General features: G+C 47.9%; 1 protein-coding gene across 2 annotated transcripts in view; it reads left to right on the plus strand.

Moving 5' to 3' along the window:
- EVC2 (EvC ciliary complex subunit 2) overlaps nt 1-23,668 on the plus strand; it is a 165,974-nt gene that overhangs the window by 9,276 nt on the left and 133,030 nt on the right. For both annotated transcript variants that reach the window (XM_064365631.1, XM_021669401.2), the window contains exons 2-7: nt 5,373-5,427; nt 8,876-9,042; nt 11,745-11,813; nt 13,723-13,909; nt 18,047-18,156; nt 22,384-22,437. In XM_064365631.1, coding sequence (XP_064221701.1) covers nt 8,911-9,042; nt 11,745-11,813; nt 13,723-13,909; nt 18,047-18,156; nt 22,384-22,437 — 552 coding nt within the window. In that variant the 5' untranslated portion in view covers nt 5,373-5,427; nt 8,876-8,910. The remainder of the gene's footprint in view (nt 1-5,372; nt 5,428-8,875; nt 9,043-11,744; nt 11,814-13,722; nt 13,910-18,046; nt 18,157-22,383; nt 22,438-23,668) is intronic.

Below are 23,668 nucleotides of genomic sequence, written 5' to 3' on the forward strand. Positions count from 1 at the left end.
TGCAGCCTTGATCTCCTGGGTCCAAGTAATTTCTCCTGCCTCAGCCTCCCAAATAGCTGGAGTATATATGCCACCACACCTGGCTAATTTTATTATTATTATTATTATTATTATTTTGTAGAGATGGGGTCTCCCTATGTTGTCCAGGCTGATCTTGAGCTTCTGGGCTCAAGTGATCTTCCTTCTTTGGCCTCTCAAACTGCTGGGATTATAGGCATGAACCAGCGTGGCCAACCTTCCCCTCATTATTAACTAGGTATTAGTGTGGTACATTTGTTACAGTAAATGGTCCAGTATTGACAAATTATTATTAAAGCCCATAGTTCATTCAGGTTTTCTTAGTTTTTACTGAAGGTTCATTTTCTGCTCCAGGGTCCCACCCAGGAGTCCACATTATATTTTGTCACATCTCCTTGGGCTCCTCTTTGCTGTGACAGCTTCTCAGGCTCTCCTTATTCTTGATGACCTTCACAGTTCCCACGCAGCCTGGTCTGGGGTCTTGTAGGATGCCCTGCCTAGGAATTTTTCTGGGTGTGTGCCGTCAGCATGACTCATTACTGTTGGCGCTGGCCTGGGTCACTGGGCTGCAGCAGGGTTTGTCAGGCTGCTCCATTGTGAAACTATGATATGGTTTGGCTCTGTCCCCACCCAAATCTCATCTTGAACTGTAGCACCCATAATCCCCATGTGAAGTGGGAGGGACCCCGTTGGAGGTAATTGAATCATGGGGGCGAGTCTTTCCCATAATGTTCTTGTGATAGTGAATAAGTCTCACGAGATCTGGTGGTTTTATAAAGGGGAGTTCCCCTGCACATGCTCTCTTGCCTGCTGCCATGTAAGATGTGACTTTGGTCCTCATTTGCCTTCTGCCATGATTATGAGGCCTCCCCAGCCATGTGGAACTGTGAGTCCATTAAACCTCTTTCCTTCATAAATTACCCAGTCTCAGGTATGTCTTTATTAGCAGCATGAGAGCAGACAAATGTACTGCCCTTTCCCCACTTTCTACACGGTCATGCATCGCATTACCAGGCTTCCATCAAGGACAGGCCACCTATACAGCAGTGGTCTCATAAGATTATAATACTCTATGTTCACTGTGCCTTTTCTATGTTTAGAAAAACAAATACTTACATCGTGTTACGGTTGCCTGTGGTATCCAGCACAGTAACTGCTGTACAGCTGTGTAGGCCAGGAGCAGTAGGCGACACCGAATCGCCTAGGTGTGGGGCTGGCTGCACCATCTAGGGGTGTGTAATGTACCTTTTCATATTCACACAATGATGACGTTGCCTGACGGCGCATTGCTCAGACGATATCCCCGTTGTTGATGGCCGCATGACTGTACTGTCTTTGTTGGAAGGAAGTCGCTGTGCACAGCCTGGGTGTGGGGTTTTCTCCACAGTTTTTTCCTGCCCTGTGGCGGTAGAGGCCTATCCCATCTACTTGAGCAGCCTGCAACAGTTTCTGGCAGATGGACGTGTTCTCTTGAGGAAGGATGCTTTCCTCTACCTTGTAGAAGACAGTTCATGAGCTAGCAGTTGTCCTGGGCCCACTGAGCTGTCCAAGGAGGCTCCTGGGGACAGCGTTCCTATCAGGTGTGAGAGGCCTGGAAGCCGAAACCCCAGAGAGACAGGCCTGCAAAGGAGCGCCGTGGCTGGCGCCCGTTACTATTAGTGTTGTCACGGGTGTTGCAGTGACACGTGGCCATGTGCTCCTCATGGTGAGAAATGAAGCAACACAGGTGGCACCAAAATAATGAGTCTTCCTCTCCTGCCTCCACCCACACCCCTCCTCCCCAACAGTGGCCACTGGGAACACTTGAGAATGTCCCCTTTCTAGGCTTTAAAAATAGTACAGTGTTATGATATGTTGTAGTGTACATTCTACTAAATGTGTAAATACTAGTATTAAATACATTATGGAATATATAAGTATAATATTGAATATATAAATACACACACGTAAGTGTATTAATATAAATATATAAAATAAATGGAGAAATATAATTATTACGTAGTACTGAATATATAAAAATCCCATTTTGATTTAATGAGAAAATATAGTTTTTGTGACTTGGAGATTTCACTTAATCATTTTAGAGTTCTTTCTAGGAAAATGCAGGTCTGCTTCATTTATTATTTATGTATTTATTTATTTTCATTTTTTTGAGACAGGGTCTTGCTCTGTCACTGAGGCTGGAGTGCAGTAGCATGGTCACAGCTCACTGCAGCCTCGAACCCCTGAGCTCAAGTGATCCTCCCATCTCAGGTTCCCAGATAGCTGGGAGGTTACAGGCATGCACCATCACATCTGGCCAATTTTTAAAAAATGCTTTGTAGAGATGAGGTCTTTCTATGCTGCTCAGGCTGGTCTCCAACTCCTGGGCTCCAGTGATCCTCCTGCCTTGGGCTCTCAGATTGCTGGGATTACAGGCATGAGTCACCATGCCTGGTCCATTTTTATTTTTAATTACGGTAAAATGGACATAACAAAATTTAGCATCTTAACCATTTTTAAGTGTACAGGTCAGTAGTGTGAAGTACATTGACATTGTTGGGCAACCAATGTCCAGCACTCTTTTCATCTTGTAAAACTCTGTCCCCATTAAACAATAACTCCTCATTTTTATCCACCCCCAAGCCCTGGCAACCACCTTTCTGCTTTCTGTCTTTATCAGTTTAACTACTTTAGGGGTCTCATGTGAGTGCAACCACACAGGACTCGTGCTTCCGTAACTGGCTTATTTCCCTTTGCGCACTTGCCTCAAGGTTCCCCCATGTTGGAAACTGTGTTACAATCTCCTTCCTTTCTTTTTTCCTTTTTTCTTTTTTTTTTTTTTTGAGACAGAGTCTCGCTCTGTCACCCAGGCTGGAGTGCAATGGAGCGATCTCCGCTCACTGCAACCTCCACTTCCTGGGTTCAGGCGATTCTCCTGTCTCAGCCTTCTGAGTAGCTGGGATTACAGGCACATGCCACCAAGCCCAGCTAATTTTTGTATTTTTAGTAGAGATGGGTTTCACCATGTTGGCCGGTATAGTCTCGATCTCCTGACCTTGTGATCCACCCGCAAAGTGCTGGGATTACAGGCATGAGCCACCTCACCCAGTTTCTTTCTTTGTGTGTTTTTTGTTTGTTTGTTTATTTGAGACCAAGTCTCACTCTGTCACTCAGGCTGGAGTGCAGTGGCGCGATCTCAGCTCACTGCAACTTCTGCCTCCTGGGTCGAAGTGATTTTCAAGCTTCAGCCTCCCAAGCAGCTGGGACTACAGGTTTGCGCCACGATGCCTGGCTAATTTTTTGTATTTTTAGTAGAGACAGAGTTTTGCAATGTTGGCCAGGCCAGTCTTGAACTTCTGGCCTCAAGTGCTTTACCCACGTTGGCCTCCCAAAGTCCTGGGATTATAGGTTTGAGCCACCATACCCAGCTTCCTTCCTTTCCAAGGCTGCATAATATTCCATTTTATGGATAGACCACATTTAGCTTATTCATTCCTCCACTGATGGATGTTTGGCTTGCGCTATTGTGAATTATGCTGCTGTGAACACAGATGTGCAAATATCTCTACAAGACCCTGCTTTCAGTTACTTTACATATATGCCCAGAAGTGGAATTCTGAATCATGTTGCTTTGTTCCTTTTAATAGCTGCCTAGTACTCCATAGAACGTTTGTACCATCATTTACTATTTTAAATAGAATTCTTTACACTGCCCGTAACATAACATAAGCTCCATGTGAACAAACTGAAGCCAAATGTTTGGCTTTATCAATTGGGAATACTGGGGTGGGTTTGGTAGAAGACTGGCTGGATCGAGCTGCATCCGTTTTCTCTCTTGCCTGTCTCTGCCTCTGTCTCTGCAATTTCCATCATTTCCTCTGTGTCCCTACATGAGACTCAATCTCTGTGGGCGGGCCTCCTCTGCGCCTTTGGGGGAAAATCAGCCTCCAGCCCAGCTGGGCTTACGTCACCCCAGCAGAACTGCCACAGCCAGGGTCTTGGAGGCCTGTAACACACAGACAGTGGCCACAACAGTGTCCCATTGATCCCATCCTATCTCATGCTTTCCGTGGCATCTGGCCTGTGTGAGAGCCATGTGATCATTAGCCACAGGGACTAGTCATCGGAACTGAACCCCAAAGCCAGGCCTGAGCATCCCACTTAGCTCACATACACATCCTTTCTCCTTCCATTACACAGAAACCAGCCATCACATGCAGGGTGAGCACACGTGCTGGGCCAGGCTGCTTGTGTACCAGGCTCTGGAGTGAGTTATCTAGTTGCTGTAGACTGGGGGTAGTGCTGTAAAATGAAAATGATGCTTCATGGGTTACTATAGGGACTATTTGTACAGTTCACGTGGTGCACACAGCGTAAGCACTGACACACTGAGGAGGTTCCATCCAGGAGAGCTTTCGTTATTATTCAGTAGAGAGGTCTGAGTCTTTCTTTTTTTTTTTTTTTTTTTTTTTTTTGAGACGGAGTTTCGCTCTTGTTACCCAGGCTGGAGTGCAATGGCGCGATCTCGGCTCACCGCAACCTCCGCCTCCTGGGTTCAGGCAATTCTCCTGCCTCAGCCTCCTGAGTAGCTGGGATTACAGGCACGCGCCACCGTGCCCAGCTAATTTTTTGTATTAGTAGAGACGGGGTTTCACCATGTTGACCAGGATGGTCTCGATCTCTTGACCTCGGGATCCACCCGCCTCGGCCTCCCAAAGTGCTGGGATTACAGGCTTGAGCCACCGCGCCCGGCCGTACGGTCTGAGTCTTTCTAGAGCCCAGCGATTCACAAATGTAAATTGGAAGGGTTTGGCTAGGCTCAGTATAAACCAATTTTCATCACAAAAGAGACTGAGATGACTCGGGGGAGGCTTTGAAGTCACTTTTCAGAAGAGGGATCTGAGGCTCAGAGAGGCTGAGAAACTTAGCCAGGGACACACAGCAAATAAATAGCTCCAGCTGGAGTCTAGTTTTCTCCACTCCCCATCAAGTGTCTTATCTGCCACTCCAAAAACTTGCAGGATCTTAGGAATTCGGAGACTCTTGGCTTACCCAGGGTCTCAGTTGATGGAGGGCAGGGCTGAAGTTTGAACCCAGGTCCATCTGATGATAAGACATTTCAATCACATGGTGTGGCCTCCCTTGACAGCTCCTGGAAATGCAGTCATGAGGGCGCTGATTCTCTCCCTGGGAAAGGAAGGGAATTCTCTACTCAGAAGCTTGGCGGGGATGGCTGGCTTAGAAAAGTTTACTTCACATTTCTGGATAAAAGTGCAGGTCCTCTCCGTGTGAGCCATTTACAAAGATTATTTATCACCACTTCTCACAAGTATGTGCTTCATTAATGACTTTGTGTCTTTTAAATTTTTTAGGACTTGCCCTGTACGATTTGGCCCAAAGTGGAATGCTGTCACTTTGAGACGGCAGGTGAGTTTTTCTTCTGGTTGATGTTCCCCTGTCTTGAGCATGAAGGAACCAGAACCCTGAAGCCCCTCTCCAGCTCCCTCACACTCTGCTGCTGCTTCTAGCACCTCTCTACTTTGAGCAGGTAGGTCATTCCCTGACCCTACGGAAGCAGGGCTGTGAGGCTCCTCCTCAGAGCTGGCCGGAGTGGCAGTGCACAGTGGAATCTAGGGTGAGGTAGGCCCTTTTCGATGTCCCCTGAAGGCATTTGGCGGATGAAACAGAATGTGTGAATTACCTGGGTGTATCCATTTCCTGTGGCTTCCCTGACAAAATGTTCACAAACTCAGTGGCTTCAGCCACACACATTTATTCTCTTACAATTTTGGAGGGCAGAAGTCCGACATCAGTTTTGAAGAGGGAAATTAAATAGTAAAAATGGTAGTCCGTAATTGCTACATAATAAAGTTTACTGTGTTGTGTTCAACATAAAACCTAACTCCCAGCTCTGCTTGAAATTAACAACTCCCTGTAAAACCTACCTTATCTATTCTTCTCACATTCTCAGCAAAGTTCCCAGGCATCTCAAGACTCTGGTTTTTCTCGCTGATCAGCTGCAAGGTCACAGCGCAAGATAACACCCAAGAATGTACAATGTGTTTCTCAAAATGCTATTTTTCAAATGTAACCTACATCACAAGGCATGTTACAAATTAATTAACTGTTTTTTATTCTGGCTTCTGTAAACCTGTTAGCTGCTAGTCATTCTGGATGTATAAAAAGTACCCCATTTTCTTTCTCCTTTGCTCAGCCTTGTGATGCTAATCCGCTGAGCCAGTGGCCACCTTAATAACATCCTCTGTTTCACCCATTGGTATCTCCAGTCTCCTGAATATTCTGCAAGTTTCACTAGCCAAAGTTAAGGTGTCCGTCTGCCCCCTCTAGAGGTTCCAGAAGAGAGTGCATTTCCTCTCCTTTTCCAGCATCTGTGGCCATGTTGCCTGAGTTCCTTAGAGATGGATGAGGGATACTGCGTTCCTCGGTTTTGGAAGCCAGCAGCATGGCTGTCTGCCCCCTCTAGAGGTTCCAGAAGAGAGTGCATTTCCTCTCCTTTTCCAGCATCTGTGGCCATGTTGCCTGAGTTCCTTAGAGATGGATGAGGGATACTGCGTTCCTCGGGTTTTGGAAGCCAGCAGCATGGCATCGTCCCTCAGTAGTTTCTTGGCCTTATTCTCTTCTGTCAAATCTCTGTCTACCTCTTATAAAGACATCTGTAATGACATTTAGGGCTCTCCAGGATAAGCCAGGCAATCTCTCTGTCTCCAGGCCCTTCATCGAATTACATCCACAAAGTGTCTGCAACCTTAAGATGACATTCACAGGTTCATGGGGTTAGGACCTGGCTGTCTTTGCGGACCTTTATTCAGCTTGCCATACTCTCTGGTCGAAATTCAACTGACACTCATTTAAGTGAGAGGGAACTGATCTGCGTCGGTAACTGAAACGCACAGGCCACGGTACTGCTGGACCCAGGAGCTTGAGGTTGTCAATGTTCCTGTGGCTCTGCCTTTCTCCCTCCCTCTTGGCCTCCCTGCTCTCCCCTGGTGAGCATCCTTCTCAGGCAGGCACATCCTTTCCCTGTGGTGAGAAAGATGCTGCGGGCAGTTCCGGCTCCTGAGCCTGATGGCTGGCACCTGCAGTGCAGACTTTTCCCAGCGGCTGTGGCAGTTCCAGTGCAGACCTATGGGCTCAGTGTGGGTCCCCGAACCTATCCCTGGGGCCAGTGGGTGGGGTTTTCTGGATTCTGTGCCTATCTCTGGGGTCCTGGGGAATGGACTGGGATTGGGCTGAAATTCAGGTGGGCCCCACTTGGCTCTATAGACTGAGCGGGATTCTTGCTGAATAGAGGAGGGATCCTCTCTGAAGAGAGGGATCGCCTTGGAGTTTTCATTAAAGCTGAGGACCAGGAGAGCCACAGGTGCATAAATGGGTGGACCAGAGATGGTGCGTGTGAGGGTGAGGTGTGGCCTGCAGATTTTATGTCCTCTATGCTGCTTCCCAGGTATTTGTGCCCTGGCCCCAGGTGCTATGCTGGGGTCTGGAGGTGGATGTCCGGTCTCACTTGCACCCAAACTCCCTACCTGGACATTCCCGATGCTCTGAATCAGCCACTGACCTGCTGGAGCACCCAGTTGTTTCCATGGTGAGGGCCATCAGTCCCCCGATGCTTGATGCAGTAGGAGCCCTTATCCCATCCCAACCGGAGGAACTGAATCACCCCCAGATACTACCCAAGGAAGGAAAAAAAAAAATACTGTAATTTAATCTAGGACCCAGCTCCACATCTTTTTTATCAAATTTTAGTTTTTTCCTGCATATATTTTGAAATGCTATAGGAGGTTTCTAAAGCATTTGTAAAGTCCTTACCATTAATATACTGGGTAGGAAAGACTGAAAAGTCCATATTATTTTCAAATATCCAGTCAAAGTAGTTTGTATCTGAATAGGAGATACATGTTGTTTCAAAACTTGAATTTCTGACTTGAAGCATTTGACATATTTGAGCATGTTCACGTGCAGTGTGGCATTTGATGGGCTGCTCAGACAACAACCCTCTCTGATTGGCATCTTAACCATGCTCCCAGGTAAAGGGAACTGAGGCCCAGAGAACTCAGCTGACCTGTGCAAGGTCCCACAGCTGAGCAGCACCTGGGCCGCATCCACTCAAGAGGACCCTGACAACCCAGCCAGGACCTTTTAAGTGACATTCCTGTGCTTTACACACAGTGCTCACGAACTTGCCAAATGTATCAACACAGAGAAACGTCTAAGGGAGTCATTTCTTACCGGAGGGCAGAGCAGGCATTTGTGTCTGGCCGTGCACACGTCCTCTTTAGGATGCTGGTTGAAGGTGTTCACGGAGGTCTCTGCAGTAGGCAGGTGCTCAGAAGGACCTAGTAATGTAAGACCTGCGCTGTTCACCTTAGAATTAAGCAAACCGAGGTATAGAGAGGTTAGAGGTTATGCCCAAGGACTCATAGCTGGAGGGGCAGAGCCAGCATTTGAGCCCAGGGCTGTCTAATATCATGTGTGTAAGAATCACCCCAGGCACCATTCTTGCCCAGCGGTTCTGATTCTTATGTGGGGCTGCACAACCCAGGTGACGAGACCAGGCTTTGAAAAATGCTCTTTTTAAGCTCTGTAGCTTCCCAATTAGCATGTCTCGTTTTCCTGGCAGAGAGATGATATCATTAATTCATTAACTTATTTACCCAGCATACAATGGTAATAATTCATTCATTTATTAACTTACCCAGCACACAATGGTATCATTCATTCATTCATTAACTTACTTACCCAGCAGACATTTTCCAGGTGCCTTCCACATACCCTGGAGTCTACCTCTAAGGCTAAGCTCTATGTCCTACTGTCTCTCCGCATTATATAAGACATGTGCTTTGCTGTTTTCCAGTGGAAGCACCACTTGGAGTGAAACTGGACAAGAAAATGGAAGTCTGTATCCCACTGTCAACTTCTGCAGCCTCTAGTGGGCCCTGGGCTCATTCCTTTTTTGCTTTTATACGCTCCTGGCCTAAGAAGAACTTATTTAAAAGAGAGTCTCCGATAACACACCGCCTGGTAAGTAGTAAGTTCAGTAATTTAACACAAATACCAGAAGTTGGAAAGAATCCAATTTTGGGCTGTTTATAAAATGACACAGGCTTTTGTTGCTTAAAAAAGCCTATTCCTCCTCTTTCACTAAACATAATTATCACTGGGGAGCAAATCCATTTCTTTTTCCAAGGCCCTATTTCTGCTACACGATATATGGTATTTAGATGGAGAAGAGGTTTGAATCAGAGAATTAGGCTGTCTCTTCTGGTGTTTCCAAAGCAGGGAGTGGATTGTGATTAAACCAGGCGGAATCACTCCCAGCTATTAAAGATGACTGTGTCCATAAGAGCAGTGAGCATCTCACAGCATTTCCTATGGGCCGGGCGCTGGGGTTAGCACTTTCTATGCATAATCTCACTTGAGCCTCATTATGAGTTTCTTAAACAGTCATATTTTCATTCTCATTTTACAGATGGGAAATTGAGGATTAGGGAGATTGAGAAACTAGTTCCATGTCCGCAGGTGGAAGTGTTAGATCCAGGATTGGAAGCCTTTTCTGTAACCACTGCTCCGTGCTCTTGCTGTCATTTTTCATTTTGTTTTATGTAACCTGGGTTCAGTGACTTAACATGGTATGAGAACCGTTGAGCTTGACCAGTGAGCTATGATGGCCAAGAGCCGTTGTTTGGGCTCCCTGCTAGGTAGTGCTGTTGATTTCCTGGGGCTGCCATAACAAATGACCACAGACGTTGTGGCTGAAAACAGCAGGAATGTACTTTCTCACAGCTGTGCAGGCTGGAAGACTGGAATCACGGCCCTGACAGGGCCACGTCCCCTCTGCAGGCTCTAGGGGAGGATGCTCCTGCCTCTTCCAGCTTCTGGTGGCTCCAGGCCTTGCTTTGCTGCGGCTGCATTGCCTTACTCTCTGCCTCCGTCTGTACTTGGCTTCCTCTGGGTCTGGGTCTTCTCTGTGTGCCACTTATAAGGACACTTGTCATTGGACGTCAGGCCCACCTGGATAGTGCAGGATGATCTCTTGAGATCCTTAGCTTCATTATATCTGCAGAGACCTCTTTTCCAAATCAGGACACGTTTACAGGTTCTGGGGATCAGAACGTGGACATATCCTTTGGGGGCCACCACTGAACCCCCTCTTGGACTCGCTGTTCTTTCCAGTCCTCCCCAGTAACAGGTAACTTGTCACCACCTCGCAGGGCAGCACCCTCCATACTCAGTCGTCCCTTCTGCACTTATTTGCCCCACAAGCTGTATCTAAGTAATCTTCAGTTACTGTTTACAAGATGCTATGTGAAGGTCAGAAGAAGAGAAAGCCAGAACCTTGCTTGAGGGCTTTGGCAAATTAATTCTCTTAGGGTCCCAGCATGTTAAAAAGGCACTAGGGTGGTTGTGGTGTATGGAAGCTCAGCTGAATCAAAGGCCTGAGTCAGGCTGAGATTGCTGCACATTGTCAGTGTGTTCTTTGGAAAACTGCCTTTTTGTTGATTTTTCTACGCAATGAGAAGGTTACACTGTGGAGTGGGAATGTGAGCTGTGGAAAGATCATAGGATTTGGAGTCACACAGGCCTGGGTAGAGTCTCGAGCTTCCTGCCTACGTGACCTTCAGCAAGGGAGTTAACCTTTCTGAGCCTTCGTTTCCTCATATATAAAATGGGAGTGATAGAACTCATGTATGTAAAGTGATAGGTGCCATGCCTGGCCCTCAGTAAATGACAGACATTTTATGGTTATTAGACCCAGTGTGGTGGCTCACGTCTGTCATCCCAGCACCTTGGGAGGCCAAGGCAGGAGGATCACTTGAGGCCAGGAGTCCAAGACCAGCCTGGGAAACATACCAAGACCCCATCTCTACAAAAATAAAAAATAAATTCGCATATGCTTATTCATATCACTGAGAGCTGCCATAGTCCATGACTCAGAATACAGCTTGTCCCACTGCAGTGACAGGTGCACAAGGCAGAGAGTGGGGAAGACATGGTCATCCAGCATGGCGAGCTTCCTGGACGAAGTCAGGGTCCAGTCCCATTTAAAGGAGGCGTGTGGATACTGCAGGGGCCAGGGCCCTAGGGTAGGGAGCATGGCAAGGGCAGAAATGAACAAACATTGGTTGTCAGTACAAAGGGAAAGGGAACCTGGGGTTTCAAGGGCTGCAGGAGGCTTGTATTTGATGGGCGAACCCTGGCTTTCCTTTGGAACCTTTTCATGGGAGCCATTGCAGGGCTGGAGGAGGCCAAGCCTGGAGGGGATTCCCTATGTTGATGAGGGATCAAGCTCACAGAGGCCATCCCCAGCTCCCAAACACACTGCCCTTCGTTCCAGCGCACCGTGGTGCACACGTGTACTAAGTCAGCCCACACCCGGGAAGCACACGGTGCATGTGGAATGATATCTTCATTGGTCTGCCCACATCCCCCTTGCTGCTGTGTCAGTCTGGGTTGGCTGAGTCCCTGTGACAACACGTGTCCCACACATGCGCCCAGACTGGGAATACACGGCGGTGTAATCTCAAGTCCACATTCTTCTTTCCGAACGTTTTAATTTCCAATCCTTTAATGCTCTTTTAAAAATAAGACTTCAAGATTACTTAAGGATTAGTAGCAATAATCCTTCTACCCGCCTGTAAAAATTTCATCATCTTGTACTTTTATTAACTATGTATAGCATGAAATATTTCTCATTTTCTAACAACTTTTACATTTTATTGTAGTATGGGGACATTTCAAGAGAAGTTCAAGGGACTTCTGAGAATGGAGTAATTTTTCAGAAATGTGCACTGGTAAGTTTCCATTGGGGATTTATCTTTGAAGAGAAAATAATTGGATTTTGCCCGAATCACTTTAATAGAGTCATGTATTTAAGAACTGATAAATCATGGGCTTACCTACACAAGTCTAGACACACAAGCAATGAATGCATAGCAAGGGCTCTGAGATCTCAAATGGTAGCACTACCACTGAGTTTTTTTTGTTACGATTAAATAATTGTCATTAAAAATGCACAGTGATCATTTAGAATGTGAAAAAGTACGATATATTTTCTTTCAGATTGTAATCATTAATATGATACCTGGCAGTTTTAAACATTGTTCGATGATTTTTAGGTCTTTAACCTTCCTAATCCCACAAGATGGTTACTAATTCCACATGGTATCCTTGTGTCAGGGGACTCCAGCACCTGCCTTAGGTTCAGTGGTTGGCTGGAGAAACTTACAGAACTCAGAGAAGCCATTATGCTCAGTTACAGTTCATTACAGAGAAAGGGTACAGATTAAAGTCAGGAGAGGAAAAAGGCGAATGTTGCAGAAGCCAGGAGAGACCAGGCGTGAGCTTCCAGTTGTGCTCGCCCAGCGACTGAGTTGTGTGGACAGAGCTTAGTTCTCCCAGCAATGATGCGTGACAACGCGGATGGAGTACTGTCAACTGGGGAGGCTCACTGGAGTCTTGCTGTCCAGGGTTTTTCTCAGGCTCAGTCACATAGGCATGGAGCATCCAAGAGACTGACCTCAGTTACTCATTCTCCAGCCCCTCCAGGGGTCGTTTCAGTACAGCAGGGTCCAAGGAACCCACCACAGACCATTGGCATCAGCTATCTGGTGAAGTCCAAGGACTAAGGCATTTAAAAAAAAAACCCACACTGTAATCAGGCAAGGATATTCCGCAGGCTTTAGAGGTTCTCTCTCAGGAGCTGGTCAAGGGCCAGTCCTTTCTGGCGAACGTGGAGGGTTTGCACAGCCCAAGCCTGCTGAGTTAAGCCTTCACTGTGCCACCCTCATTTTATCACAGGCCCTCAGCGACATTGTTTGCCTTCCTGGTTGCAGTCACTGTTAGCAGTTTCTCATATATCCTTCTAGAGATGTTTTCTGCCATATGCATGCAGGCAGAGGTGTGTGCACTTGCAGGTATACATATGTGCACCTTCTTTCCCCCGACTTGGTTTTTTCTTACCTAGGTGGCAGTATATTACACGCACCATTCTGAAGCTTGCTTTTATCACTTCTTATATTCCAGAGCTCACTCATTGCAGTATATACATTGCTTCCTTCTCTTTTTTCCAGCTCCTGCATCTATTTCAGCAGAGCTGGGGAGAAGGTGGTGCAAGGGGGCTGGGAGACAAGATTAGAGAGGGAGGCAGGGCAAGAGTGCAGAGCCCAGGTGATGAGCCTGCTGGGTGGGCCACTGGCTGGCTTCCAGCAGTAGAGCCATTGAGACACGTGCTGGGCAGAGGCTGAATGTGGGAGATGATCCAGGAGGCAGGTGAGCTGCTCAGGTCATTCCTGGAGATCACATGACCATCAGAGACCCTGGGCTGAGGCTGAATCTTCAAAATAACTAAGTACCAAAGAGCCATTGTTTGCTTTTCTTGTTAACGCCGGTTGTCACAATCTCCCCAACCTGACGGTTTCCACACTTGGACGTTTTTTCTTCTAAGATTCTCTGCAGGGATGATTTCACTGCATCTCAGTTTCTTTGAAACTGTCTCCAAGCAACAGCTTGGCAAGTGTGGGTCAAAACCCTCCTGGGGGTCTTTGAAATCACCCGGAGCCTGAGAAATTCCCAGAACCTCTGTGAGACGGTGCCACTCTCCTTCTTCCTGGAGACCTGATGTGCACAGGTTGGGCTCGTGCCCCATTTAGGAAGCCGGGCTTGTCAGCAAATCTGCCCTCATGCCTTCTCCTCCTGCCCTAGGTGTCCGGGCCGAGCGAAGCACAGACAGCCCACATATGGCTGTTAGTTAACAACACCAAGACACCCTTGTCAGCCAACCTCTCAGAGCTGCTCTTGCTGGACAGCATCACTGGTCTCACCATTGGGGAATCCATCGGAAACAGAACCTCAGAAGGATTCCAGGCTTTTAGCAAGAAGTTTCTACAAGGTAAGAGCAGAGCGGTCTTCAGTCAGGGATGACAAATGAGAACGTGTGCAGGCACTTCCAGGTGAATGTGCTCTGGTCAGGCACGTTCTGCAAGCCTTACAGGTGTTCACTCACTTCATCCGCACGGTGGCGCTTACTACCAGGGTATCAGAAAAAGAGACTGCGTTCAATATCTGTCACCAAAAAGCTGAATTTCTCATTTACCTTGGAGAGATGTTGGATTTGGGGAAGAGTTGTGGGGAATCTTTTTTTTTTTTTCCTGAGACGGAGTCTCTTTCTGTTGCCAGGCTGGAGTGCAGTGGCATGATCCTGGCTCACCGCAACCTCCACCTCCTGGGTTTAAGCGATTCTCATGCCCCAACTTCGCAAGTAGCTGGGACTACAGGCCCACACCACCACATCCAGCTAATTTTTGTATTTTTTTTTTTTATTAGAGACAGGGTTTCACCATGTTGGCCAGGATGGTCTCGATCTCTTAACTTTGTGATCTGCATACCTCAGCCTTTCATAATGCCAGGATTACAGCCTTGAGCCACCATGCCTGGTCTACAATTTTAAAAAACATATAGTCAATTTTTATTATGAAAAATTTCAAACATACACAAAGGTTGAGTTTACAGCGAACCCCAGTATACCTGTCACTCAGATCACCAAAATGACCGTCAATCAGGAAGAGGAAGAGTCTGTTTTGGGTTGTGCTGGACAGAGTGGGAGTGACTTGACCTCCGTCTCAGTAGCATGTTCCTGAGATGTCCAGGCACATCCAGGCATGTTCAAGCATGTTCACTGGGGTAACTCCACCTCTGCTTGGTTGGCTTGTAGACCATGCCACCATCACTGGTTGGCTTTCAGAGGTTCGTTCCCTGAGCTGGGCTGTTGTTGGTCAATTAAGCAGGTTGAAAACCACTTCTGGGATTCAGTTGGTACCATGGCTTCAGAACTCAGTTTCCCTCGGAGGGCAAAGACATCTTTTCTTCTTAGTAGGACCTCACTTATAGATGAAGAGGCTGGAGCTGAAGTGGCTGAGAAGCTTGCCTAATGCCATGGGGCTGGCCGTGGCCAAGGCTGAGAGTCACACTCAGGCAGTCTGGCTCCCCCGTGCACCCTGGTACCCATTAAACCGTCATGCTTCTCACATGCCTGGAACTCTTACCAACTCCATGTGTCCGTACTCATGATGCACAGTGCTCACCGGCCATGCTGCTCCTTCCCTTGGAGCTTAGATGAGGCCTCAGAATCCCTCTGTACGCACTGTTATCGACTGAACCTACTACTGGAACTTGCTCACAAGTAGTGACCTTTTTGCTGGCTCTGATTTAAATGATGCCATAAATATTGTTATGAGATGTCCCAGCTAAGTGACCTTCAGTGCTTTCTTGCCTTCAATGATATAACAATGAGGCCAGGCATGGTGGCTCATGCCTGTAATCCCAGCACTTTGGGAGGCCGAGGCAGGTGGATCACCTGAGGTCAGGAGTTTGAGACCAGCCTGGCCAACATGGTGAAACCCCACCTCTACTAAAAATGCAAGCTAGGTGTGGTGGCCACACCTGTAATCCCAGCTACTCAGGAGGCTGAGGCAGGAGAATTGCTTGAACCTGGGAGGCGGAGATTGCAGTGAGCTGAGACCACATCATTGCACTCCAGCCTGGGTGACTGAGTGAGACTCTGTCTCAAAAAAAAAAAAAAAAAAAAAGAATCCACTATTCTTAAACTCATGTTCAAAGAATGGAGCATGGGGCCATAAGCAGAGCACAGACACAGCCTCAGACGGACCTGGTTGACTCCCAGCCTGGAGACAGCAGCTACATGGCTTCTGGAAAGCTATTGAAGTGCTCTGGTTGTGCGAATATCAGTCCATTGTGGAGTTGTAGAGTTTGAATCAAGGAGACAATGTCACCCAGGCACTCTGCCTGGTAAAGAGAAGGTGTCCAACACCCCCTCCAGCCTGTGGTCCTGCAGCACCGGCCTCTCTCATCTCATTTCCCCGCTGACCATTCACGGTCCGTGCTCCTGCCAGACCCAGCTTCCTACCCTTCTCCTGTCTCCTAGCATCTACTCTTGCTCTTGTGTGGGTCAGGAAAGCACCTCTCTCCACTCTGAATATACAAATCGTCTCCATTCTTTGGGACCTGGCCCTGGTGTCACCTTTTCTAGAAAGCACTACCCAATCCCCTGCCCCAAAGTCACCCCTCTGCCTCCAAACTCCCACTGAGACTTACCTGCCCCTTCCTGCTTCCCTGCTTGGAGCCTAGTGGCATTCTAGGCACTTTCCACACGTGAACTCATGGACTTCTGCTCTGGCGCGAGCACACTGTGTCTCTGAACCTTGGCTCTCCGTCTCTCCCCTGGGTACGCCAATAACACCTACCTATGAAGGCGCTGTGAGGGTAAGGGAGTTAAAGCAGTGTGGCCTGGCCCGGCCTTGGAAAGTGCTCCTGGGCTCCTGATGTTAGGAGATATTTTGTTGATGGTTTTGTTTGTTTGTTTGTTTGTTTGAGACGGAGTTTTGCTCTTGTCACCCAGACTGGTGCAATCTTGGCTCACTGCAGCCTCCGCCTGCCAGGTTCAAGCAATTCTTGTAATTTTAGTAGAGATGGGATCTCACCGTGTTGGCCAGGCTGGTCACGAACTCCTAACCTCAGGTGATCCACCTGCCTTGGCCTCCCAAAGCGCTAGGATTAAGGCGTGAGCCACTGAGCTGGCCATAATTGGTGCCATTTTTATCTTATTGCTCCATTCTTATTATTCATGCCCGTGCTTAGCTCTACCTACTGGGCTCTACGTTCCCTGAGGGCAGTGTCCAAATCATATTCATCTGTGAACTCACTGCTGTGCCAAAGAATGTGACATTGATTTTCACCTTGGGGCACAGGTGACTTTTTTTCCCCTCAAAGCATAAATAGATAACTATAAATTCAGATGACCAGTCAGGCCCAGTTCATTGACATTCTGACCTCGTCATCATTATTATTGTCATTATTATTATTTGATGCTTTTCTTTGATTAGAGCCACTGTTGTTTGGGGAAAAGATGATGGGACCTAGAGGGCCAGTGCTCCCTGTCCATCAGCGGGGTGATCCTAAGCCAGTTACTGTCTCTCAGTCTCAGTTTCCTCTTCTGTATGTTGCAGAAACTCACGTGTTCTCCATCTGTCTCGCGCAGTGTGTGGGGATCAGCTGGGTTAATACAGTGATCAAATCACTGTGTGAGGAAGGTCTGACTGTGACTACCTTCCCCATCATTGTCACTACCATTATCTTTATCACTTTAAGGTCATTATCTTAGCTCTTATCCACATATAAAAATAAAATGAGATGGGCGTGGTCCACACCTAAAGTCCCAGGAGGCTGAGGCAGGAGGATCGCTTGAACCTGGGAGTTCGAGACTAGTTTGGGCAACAGAGAGAGATCCTGTCTCAAAAATAAATAAAAATTTAAAAATAAAAATGAAAATGTTGAGGATTTTTAAAGCAAAAATTCCAGTGATTCCTTAGGCTAAGTGAGTGTTCCTCCTCTTTGCTATATATATAAAATGTGTGTGTGTGTGTGTGTGTGTGTGTGTGTATGTGTATTTGAGGTCTGTATACATTGAGAAATGAGGCATATGGTGGCATTTTAGGGCTATAGGTAACCTCGGTTAGGGAGAAAGGCAAGATAGGAGGGCAAGCTTAGGTAAGAACAGTGACTGGCAGAGTTAGATGGGCTCCATCACCCACCTGACCACGTCGGGTGAAGGCCTCCAGTCCTGTTACAGCCTCTCCCAAGCAGGACAGGCTGAGTGCAGCCTACCCAGACATTCATGGAATGAGCCCTGCTGCACAGTGAGAAAGAGCCGGGAGAGAGAGCCCTGTTGCAGGTCGTGCACCCCAGCTCGTGAACCCCAGCTCGTGACAGGAAGCACCAGGACCGGGAGTCCGCCTAGCTCACTCTCCTCAGTTTACCACTCAGAGAATTCCCTCCCCACACTCAGGTGTGTGCAATACAAAGTGCTTCCTTGCTGCAGGCATCACTGCCATGGTGGCCTCCCTTGGAACCACTGAAGCCAGAGTCCAGGATGCCTCTGGGGTGTGGTGGGGCGTGGCTGGGGGGGCGTAGCCAAGCCCTCCCTGACTCACAGGTGCTTTTCTCTGCACAGTGGGAGATGCCTTTGCCGTCAGCTACACAGCCACGCTCCAGGCTGGAGACATCTGGAACGGAGAAAGCCTCAAGCTTCCTGCCCAGCTCACCTTTCAGAGCTCGTCACGGGTATTACCTTTGTTACTTTAATCTCTGTCTTGTCACTGCCAAGAGAGGTTGTTTTAGAAACAGGGACACTTTGGGCAGAAGACCTGTTAGTTTCTTCCTTCATTCAGGGATGCCACCTTTCAGAGAAGGGCACAGGCCCTGGAGTCTCACACCTTGCCAGGAACCTGACTCCCTTAGTCATACCCATGTGACCTTGCCTAAGTTACTTAACCCCTCTGAGCCTCACATGAGGTTATTATAAGGATAGGTGATCAATACATGTCAATTTCTCATCCCTGTGTCCTGCACCCTGTAAGCACCTAACTGGTAGTTACCATTACTATTAATTTTCCAGGGTTGCCATAGCAAAGTACCACAGGCTAGACTTAAAAACAACAGAAATGTAATTTTCTTGCAGCTGGAAGCCAGAGATCAGGGTGTCTGCAGGTCTGATTCCTTCTGAGCCTGTTCTTGGCTTGCAGAGGCTGCCTTCTCCCTGTGTCTTCCTAAGGGCTTCCCTGTCTGCACATCTGTGTCCTAACCTCTTCCATGAGGACACCAGGCATGCAGGACCAGGCCCCAGCCCGGGCCCTTTACCTTATTACCTCTGTAAAAACCCTGTCTCCAAACACAGTCACATCCTGGGGCACTGGGACTTAGGACTTTAACATAGGAATTTTGGGGAACACAGTTTGGCCCGTAACACCATTACAGTGAGTCTCTCCATCTCTCCCTTCCCCTGTGGTGAGTTCACTTCTGCAGTGAACACTGGAACACTGGCTGTCTGCTGGATTGGCAGGTGCTGCATGCCCTGGGTACAGGCTGGGGGAGATGTGGTCCCTAACTTCAAGAAGATCAGGGTGCTCTGCTTCCTTTTGTCATTTTATTGTGGTTTCAGCCCCTGGAGAAAGTCTTCCCTATTCACAGACATGGAAGATGCGGCTCATATCATGACTGTCACTGCCCCAGGTCACATAACAGAATCAAATTGTGCCCTGCAGCCTCCTCCTCGGGCCTCCTTCCACCCTTGAGGCTGCAAGTTCAATGTGGCATTTCTGCTACAATGAGGGGGACAAAAAGAAAATCAAAAAACACCTTTGATAAATGTATATAAAATGAAAGAGGCTACGACATAAACCTGTTGGGAATGACAAGTCTCTTAGGAAATAATTCAGTATAAAGTAAAAAAGAGGACAAAGACAGATTTTTTAAATTAGGGATAAAATGGCCCAGAATAAATACCAGCAATTTCAGAAGACAGGAAACTAAGTAAATTAAAATCAAAATGTAAGATAAGGTAAGAATCAGAAAGCAAATCAAAAACTCTCAATAAAATGAAACGGATGGAAGCTTCCGTGTTCTCAGGCAGGAGCCTCAGGAGCTGCAGCCCTGGGCAGCTGTGTGTGCTCCTGGGCCGCGCTGGCTGGGCAGCGGGAGGCCTGTGGTTCGGCACAGCCTGGCTCTCTGCATGTTCCCGGGCGACCTTCCTTGTGGCTTCCCCTGCTACGCCCTGAAATAGTCCCGCCTGTTCCTTTGTTTGGTTCCTGTCTGTGATATTGACTCTAGCCCCTAGGAATCCCCTTCATCCCTCACTAGAATGTCAGCTCCATGAAACCAGGGACCTCGTGTATCCTATTCACAGCTACGTCTCCAAGAAAGTGACATAAACCTGTTGGGAATGACAAATGCCAAAAAGAGAACCCTGCACATGATGGTTACTCAGTAACCATGTGTTGATTCCCTCTTGATCCATGTTTTCTGGCTTCATGCTAGGAATTAAAACACATGTCTCAAGCCTTGAAGTTTATGTCGTAACTGCATACCTTTACTGGGGTGAGGCTTTATGGTTTTTTGTTTTGTTTTTTTGATAGAGTCTCACTCTGTCACCAGGCTGGAGTGCAGTGGCACGATTGTGGCTCACTGCAACCTCCACCTCCAGGGTTCAAGTGATTCTCCTGTCTCGGCCTCCTGACTAGCTGGGACTACAGGCATGCACCACCACATCCAGCTAATTTTTTTCATTTCTACTAAATTTTTATGTAGAGATGAGGTTCACCATGTTGATCAGGATCATCTCAATTTCTTGACCTTACGATCCACCCGCTTAGCCTCCCAAAGTGCTGGGATTACAGGTGTGAGCCACCGCTCCCAGCCGAGGATTTATGTTTTGCAAAGAGTTGAAGGCAAGCTTTGATAGTACACTTTAGGCTCCTATCTTTGTAGACCTTGGGTATGAGAAAGCACAGAAAGTGGGGAACACAGCAGAATGTACTGGAATGTGGGCTCTGAACTTAGCCTCGGGCTCCAGCTCAGGAGACCCTGGGACTCCAAGGCACCAGACTTATTCCAAAGGAGAGGCAACTCCAGAACAGAAAAGGCCAAGTGAATGCCTCAGAGGTGTCTTCTTTAAAGAGTCATATTCTAAAACTGTTCCATTTCCCTCCTAGGAAAAGAGGACATACAGTATTTTGATTTTCTCTGAAGCCTCCATGAGGTTGGCCTGCTGGTCCACAGTGGATTTGGGAAGTCCCACTGCTTCCTCTCCTGCTGCCATAACACCTGCAGGGCGTGGATCAGGGGATTTGTTACCTTGGGAGGAGCATAGCTCAAGTTACAGAGAAATGCCCTAGTCATGTCTGTAATGAGAATTACACAGGTTGCTTAGCTCACTGGGCTGCAAGCTCCAAGTCCCAAGGTCTGGTTCTTTTTTTTTTTTTTTAAGACGGAGTTTCACTCTTGCCACCCAGGCTGGAGTGCAATGGTGCGATCTGGGCTCACTGCAACCTCCGCCTCCTGGGTTCAAGCCATTCTCCTGCCTCAGCCTCCCGAGTAGCTGGAATTACAGGCATGCGCCACCATTCCTGGCTAATTTTTGTATTTTTAGTAGAGATGGGGTTTCACCGCATTGGCCAGGCTGACCTCGAGCTCCGGACCTCAGGTGAGCCACCCGCCTCGGCCTCCCAAAGTGCTGGGTTTGCAGACATGAACCACCGCTCCCGGCTGGTCTGATTCTATATAATGATACTACTGCTACTATTATTGCTATTGTGTTTTTAAACGTTTATTATTATTATTATTATTGATACAGAGTTTCATTCTTGTCACCCAGGGTGGAGTGCAATGGCACCATCTCAGCTCATTGCAACCTCCACCTCCCAGGTTCAAGCCATTCTCCTGCCTCAGCCTCCCAAGTAGCTGGGATTACAGGCGCCCGCCACCACACATGGCTAATTTTTGTATTTTTTAGTAGAGATCAGGTTTCACTGTATTGACCAGGCTGGTCTTGAGCTCCTGACTTCAGGTGATCCTCCTGCCTCGGCCTCCCAAAGTGCTGGGATTACAGGTGTGAGCCACCGCGCCTGACCTGCTGTTGCTACTTCTGCTGCTGCTACTGCTAATATTACTAGTACCAGCTACTGCCACCAACAGCAGTAATATTTTATAGCACCCCCTAGTGCCAGGCACTCTTCAGGGTTCTGTATTACCTAACTTAATCCTCATAGCAATTCTGTGAATTAAATATGATTACCATTTCACAGATGAGAAAATAGAGACACAGAGAGGCTAATACCTTGCCCAAGGCACAACCGTTGGTGAGCAGTGGAGCCCTGTATGAACTCGGACAGCCTGGCCCTAGCCACCACCCTGTATGCTGCCTGTCAGTTGCAAGCTCTTCTGCCTCTACCCCCAGGAAGAAGTGTGTTCTCATGTTGGGTCTTCTCAGTCACCGTGCGGTTAGACAGGTGGAATGCCGTAACACGCTTCATTTTTCTGTTTCATGTATCTTCTCAGCAGAGGAATATTAGAGAGCGTTAGGAATTGACCCACAGGGAGTTGGGGTTTGGAGAATCAAATGCATTTGAGGGAGAGAAGAACAGTGCAGTCCAGAGCCCAGGATTCTGTCTACCTTTGTGAAGGAGGCAGATGCTGGGAGGGTGGAGGTGACCTACCCTGGCCACGGGCTTGGAGTCAGCGCCCCACCCCAAGGGTTTCTCCACAAGGGCATGCTGCCGTGACTTTTTTGGATGGTAGCGAGCCTGGTGTTTGGATTTCATGCAGCCTCCAGTAGAGCGGGAGGGATCCCACAGGCCCTTCCTCCGATGGTGCAACCTTCACAAGCTCTGGCCTGTGCAGCAGTTAGGGCCGACTCTAGCTCCAGGCTTGGTGGGTTGGAAATTACACCAAATGTTACCCCACATGTCAGACCCCAAACTGTTGCTGAAAGCCTTTTCTTTTTGCCTTTTCTAGAATAGAACACAGCTGAAAGCACTTTTCACCATAACAGCAGAAGAAAACATACGGGTAAGAGAAATGACACGACCTGAACACCCCCTGCCCTATATCTGTGTCTCTTCACACCCGTGCTGTGTGGGTCTCCTGCCTGTCCTTGGCGCTGTGGAGAGGGGCCAGCTACTGGCCTTGGTACCCCAGTTCCTGTGTGCCCTGAAGCTGCCTCGCTGGTTTCCCTGGATGACCCTCTACCTGGGCAAGGCAGGTCGGCCTCAGGCTGGACAGGCTGAGGCTTCACTGCCCATCTGTGCTACTGTCCAGCCATGTTCCTACTTGTGCCCAGCGTTTGCCACTAGGTTAAGCTTCTGGTCACATTTTGTCTTCCCAGATCTTCCCAAAGCCTGCCATCTGTGGGCAGGCCTCTCTACTTCTGCTGATCCCCACGAATACTTCTCCATTTCTGTTCTTCAGTTTCCTCATTTGCAGCTCACACGCTCACTCATTCCTGTATTCACCAAGTGTTAATTCACCAGGTAACAATACTTCACGTTTCTTAAACACCTACTGGGTGCCAGGTGTTGTAAGCAATTTACATATGTGGAATCACATCGTCTTTACCACAGTCTTGTGAGACAGATTCTGTTTTTAAATCACTGCCATTTCAGATGGGGAAACCAAGGCACATTAAAGCCAAGTCATTTGCCCAAGATCCCGTGGCTAGAATGTCAGAGTCCCCAAGACCCACCCCCAGGTTCAATGATTCTCTAGGGTGGCTCACGGGACTTACATATATAGTCATGTGCCACCTAATGACATTTTGGTGAACAATGTCATTGAAGTAAAATTTCAATGCTGTAAAACAAATAACACTCGAAGATAAATCCTCTCAGCAAGGCAGTTTACTTCTATAGAAGGGTGCGCCTCATGGATGGAGCAATGGTGAGCACACACCTGGACAAGGGAGGAAAAGGGGTACTTATCCTGATGGAGGTTGCCGCTACTGCTGTGTTGCTCCCCTGTTGGCTAGGGTTAGACTGCACAGGCTGGACTAATCCTGATTGGCTATGTTAAAGAGAGCAGGGGTGCGAGCTAGAGTGGCAGGGTGGGTGGTGAGAAGGATGGTTACCAGCAGGTCAGAGCAGGTAGCCAGGGGTGACCTAGGTCAAAGCAGGTGACTGAAGCAAGTGACCAGGGCAGGTGACCAAAGCAGGTAACTGAGATGAGTCAGGATGGAGATGGGGACCAGGGGAACAGATGTGAACTACTGATTAGAACAGGTGGAAGAGGTTGTTTACTGAAACTA

This window comes from Aotus nancymaae, unplaced genomic scaffold (genome assembly GCF_030222135.1).
Source record: "Aotus nancymaae isolate 86718 unplaced genomic scaffold, 86718_ANA_hifiasm-v0.15.2.pri h1tg000006l, whole genome shotgun sequence".
Classification (NCBI taxonomy): Eukaryota; Metazoa; Chordata; class Mammalia; order Primates; family Aotidae; genus Aotus; species Aotus nancymaae.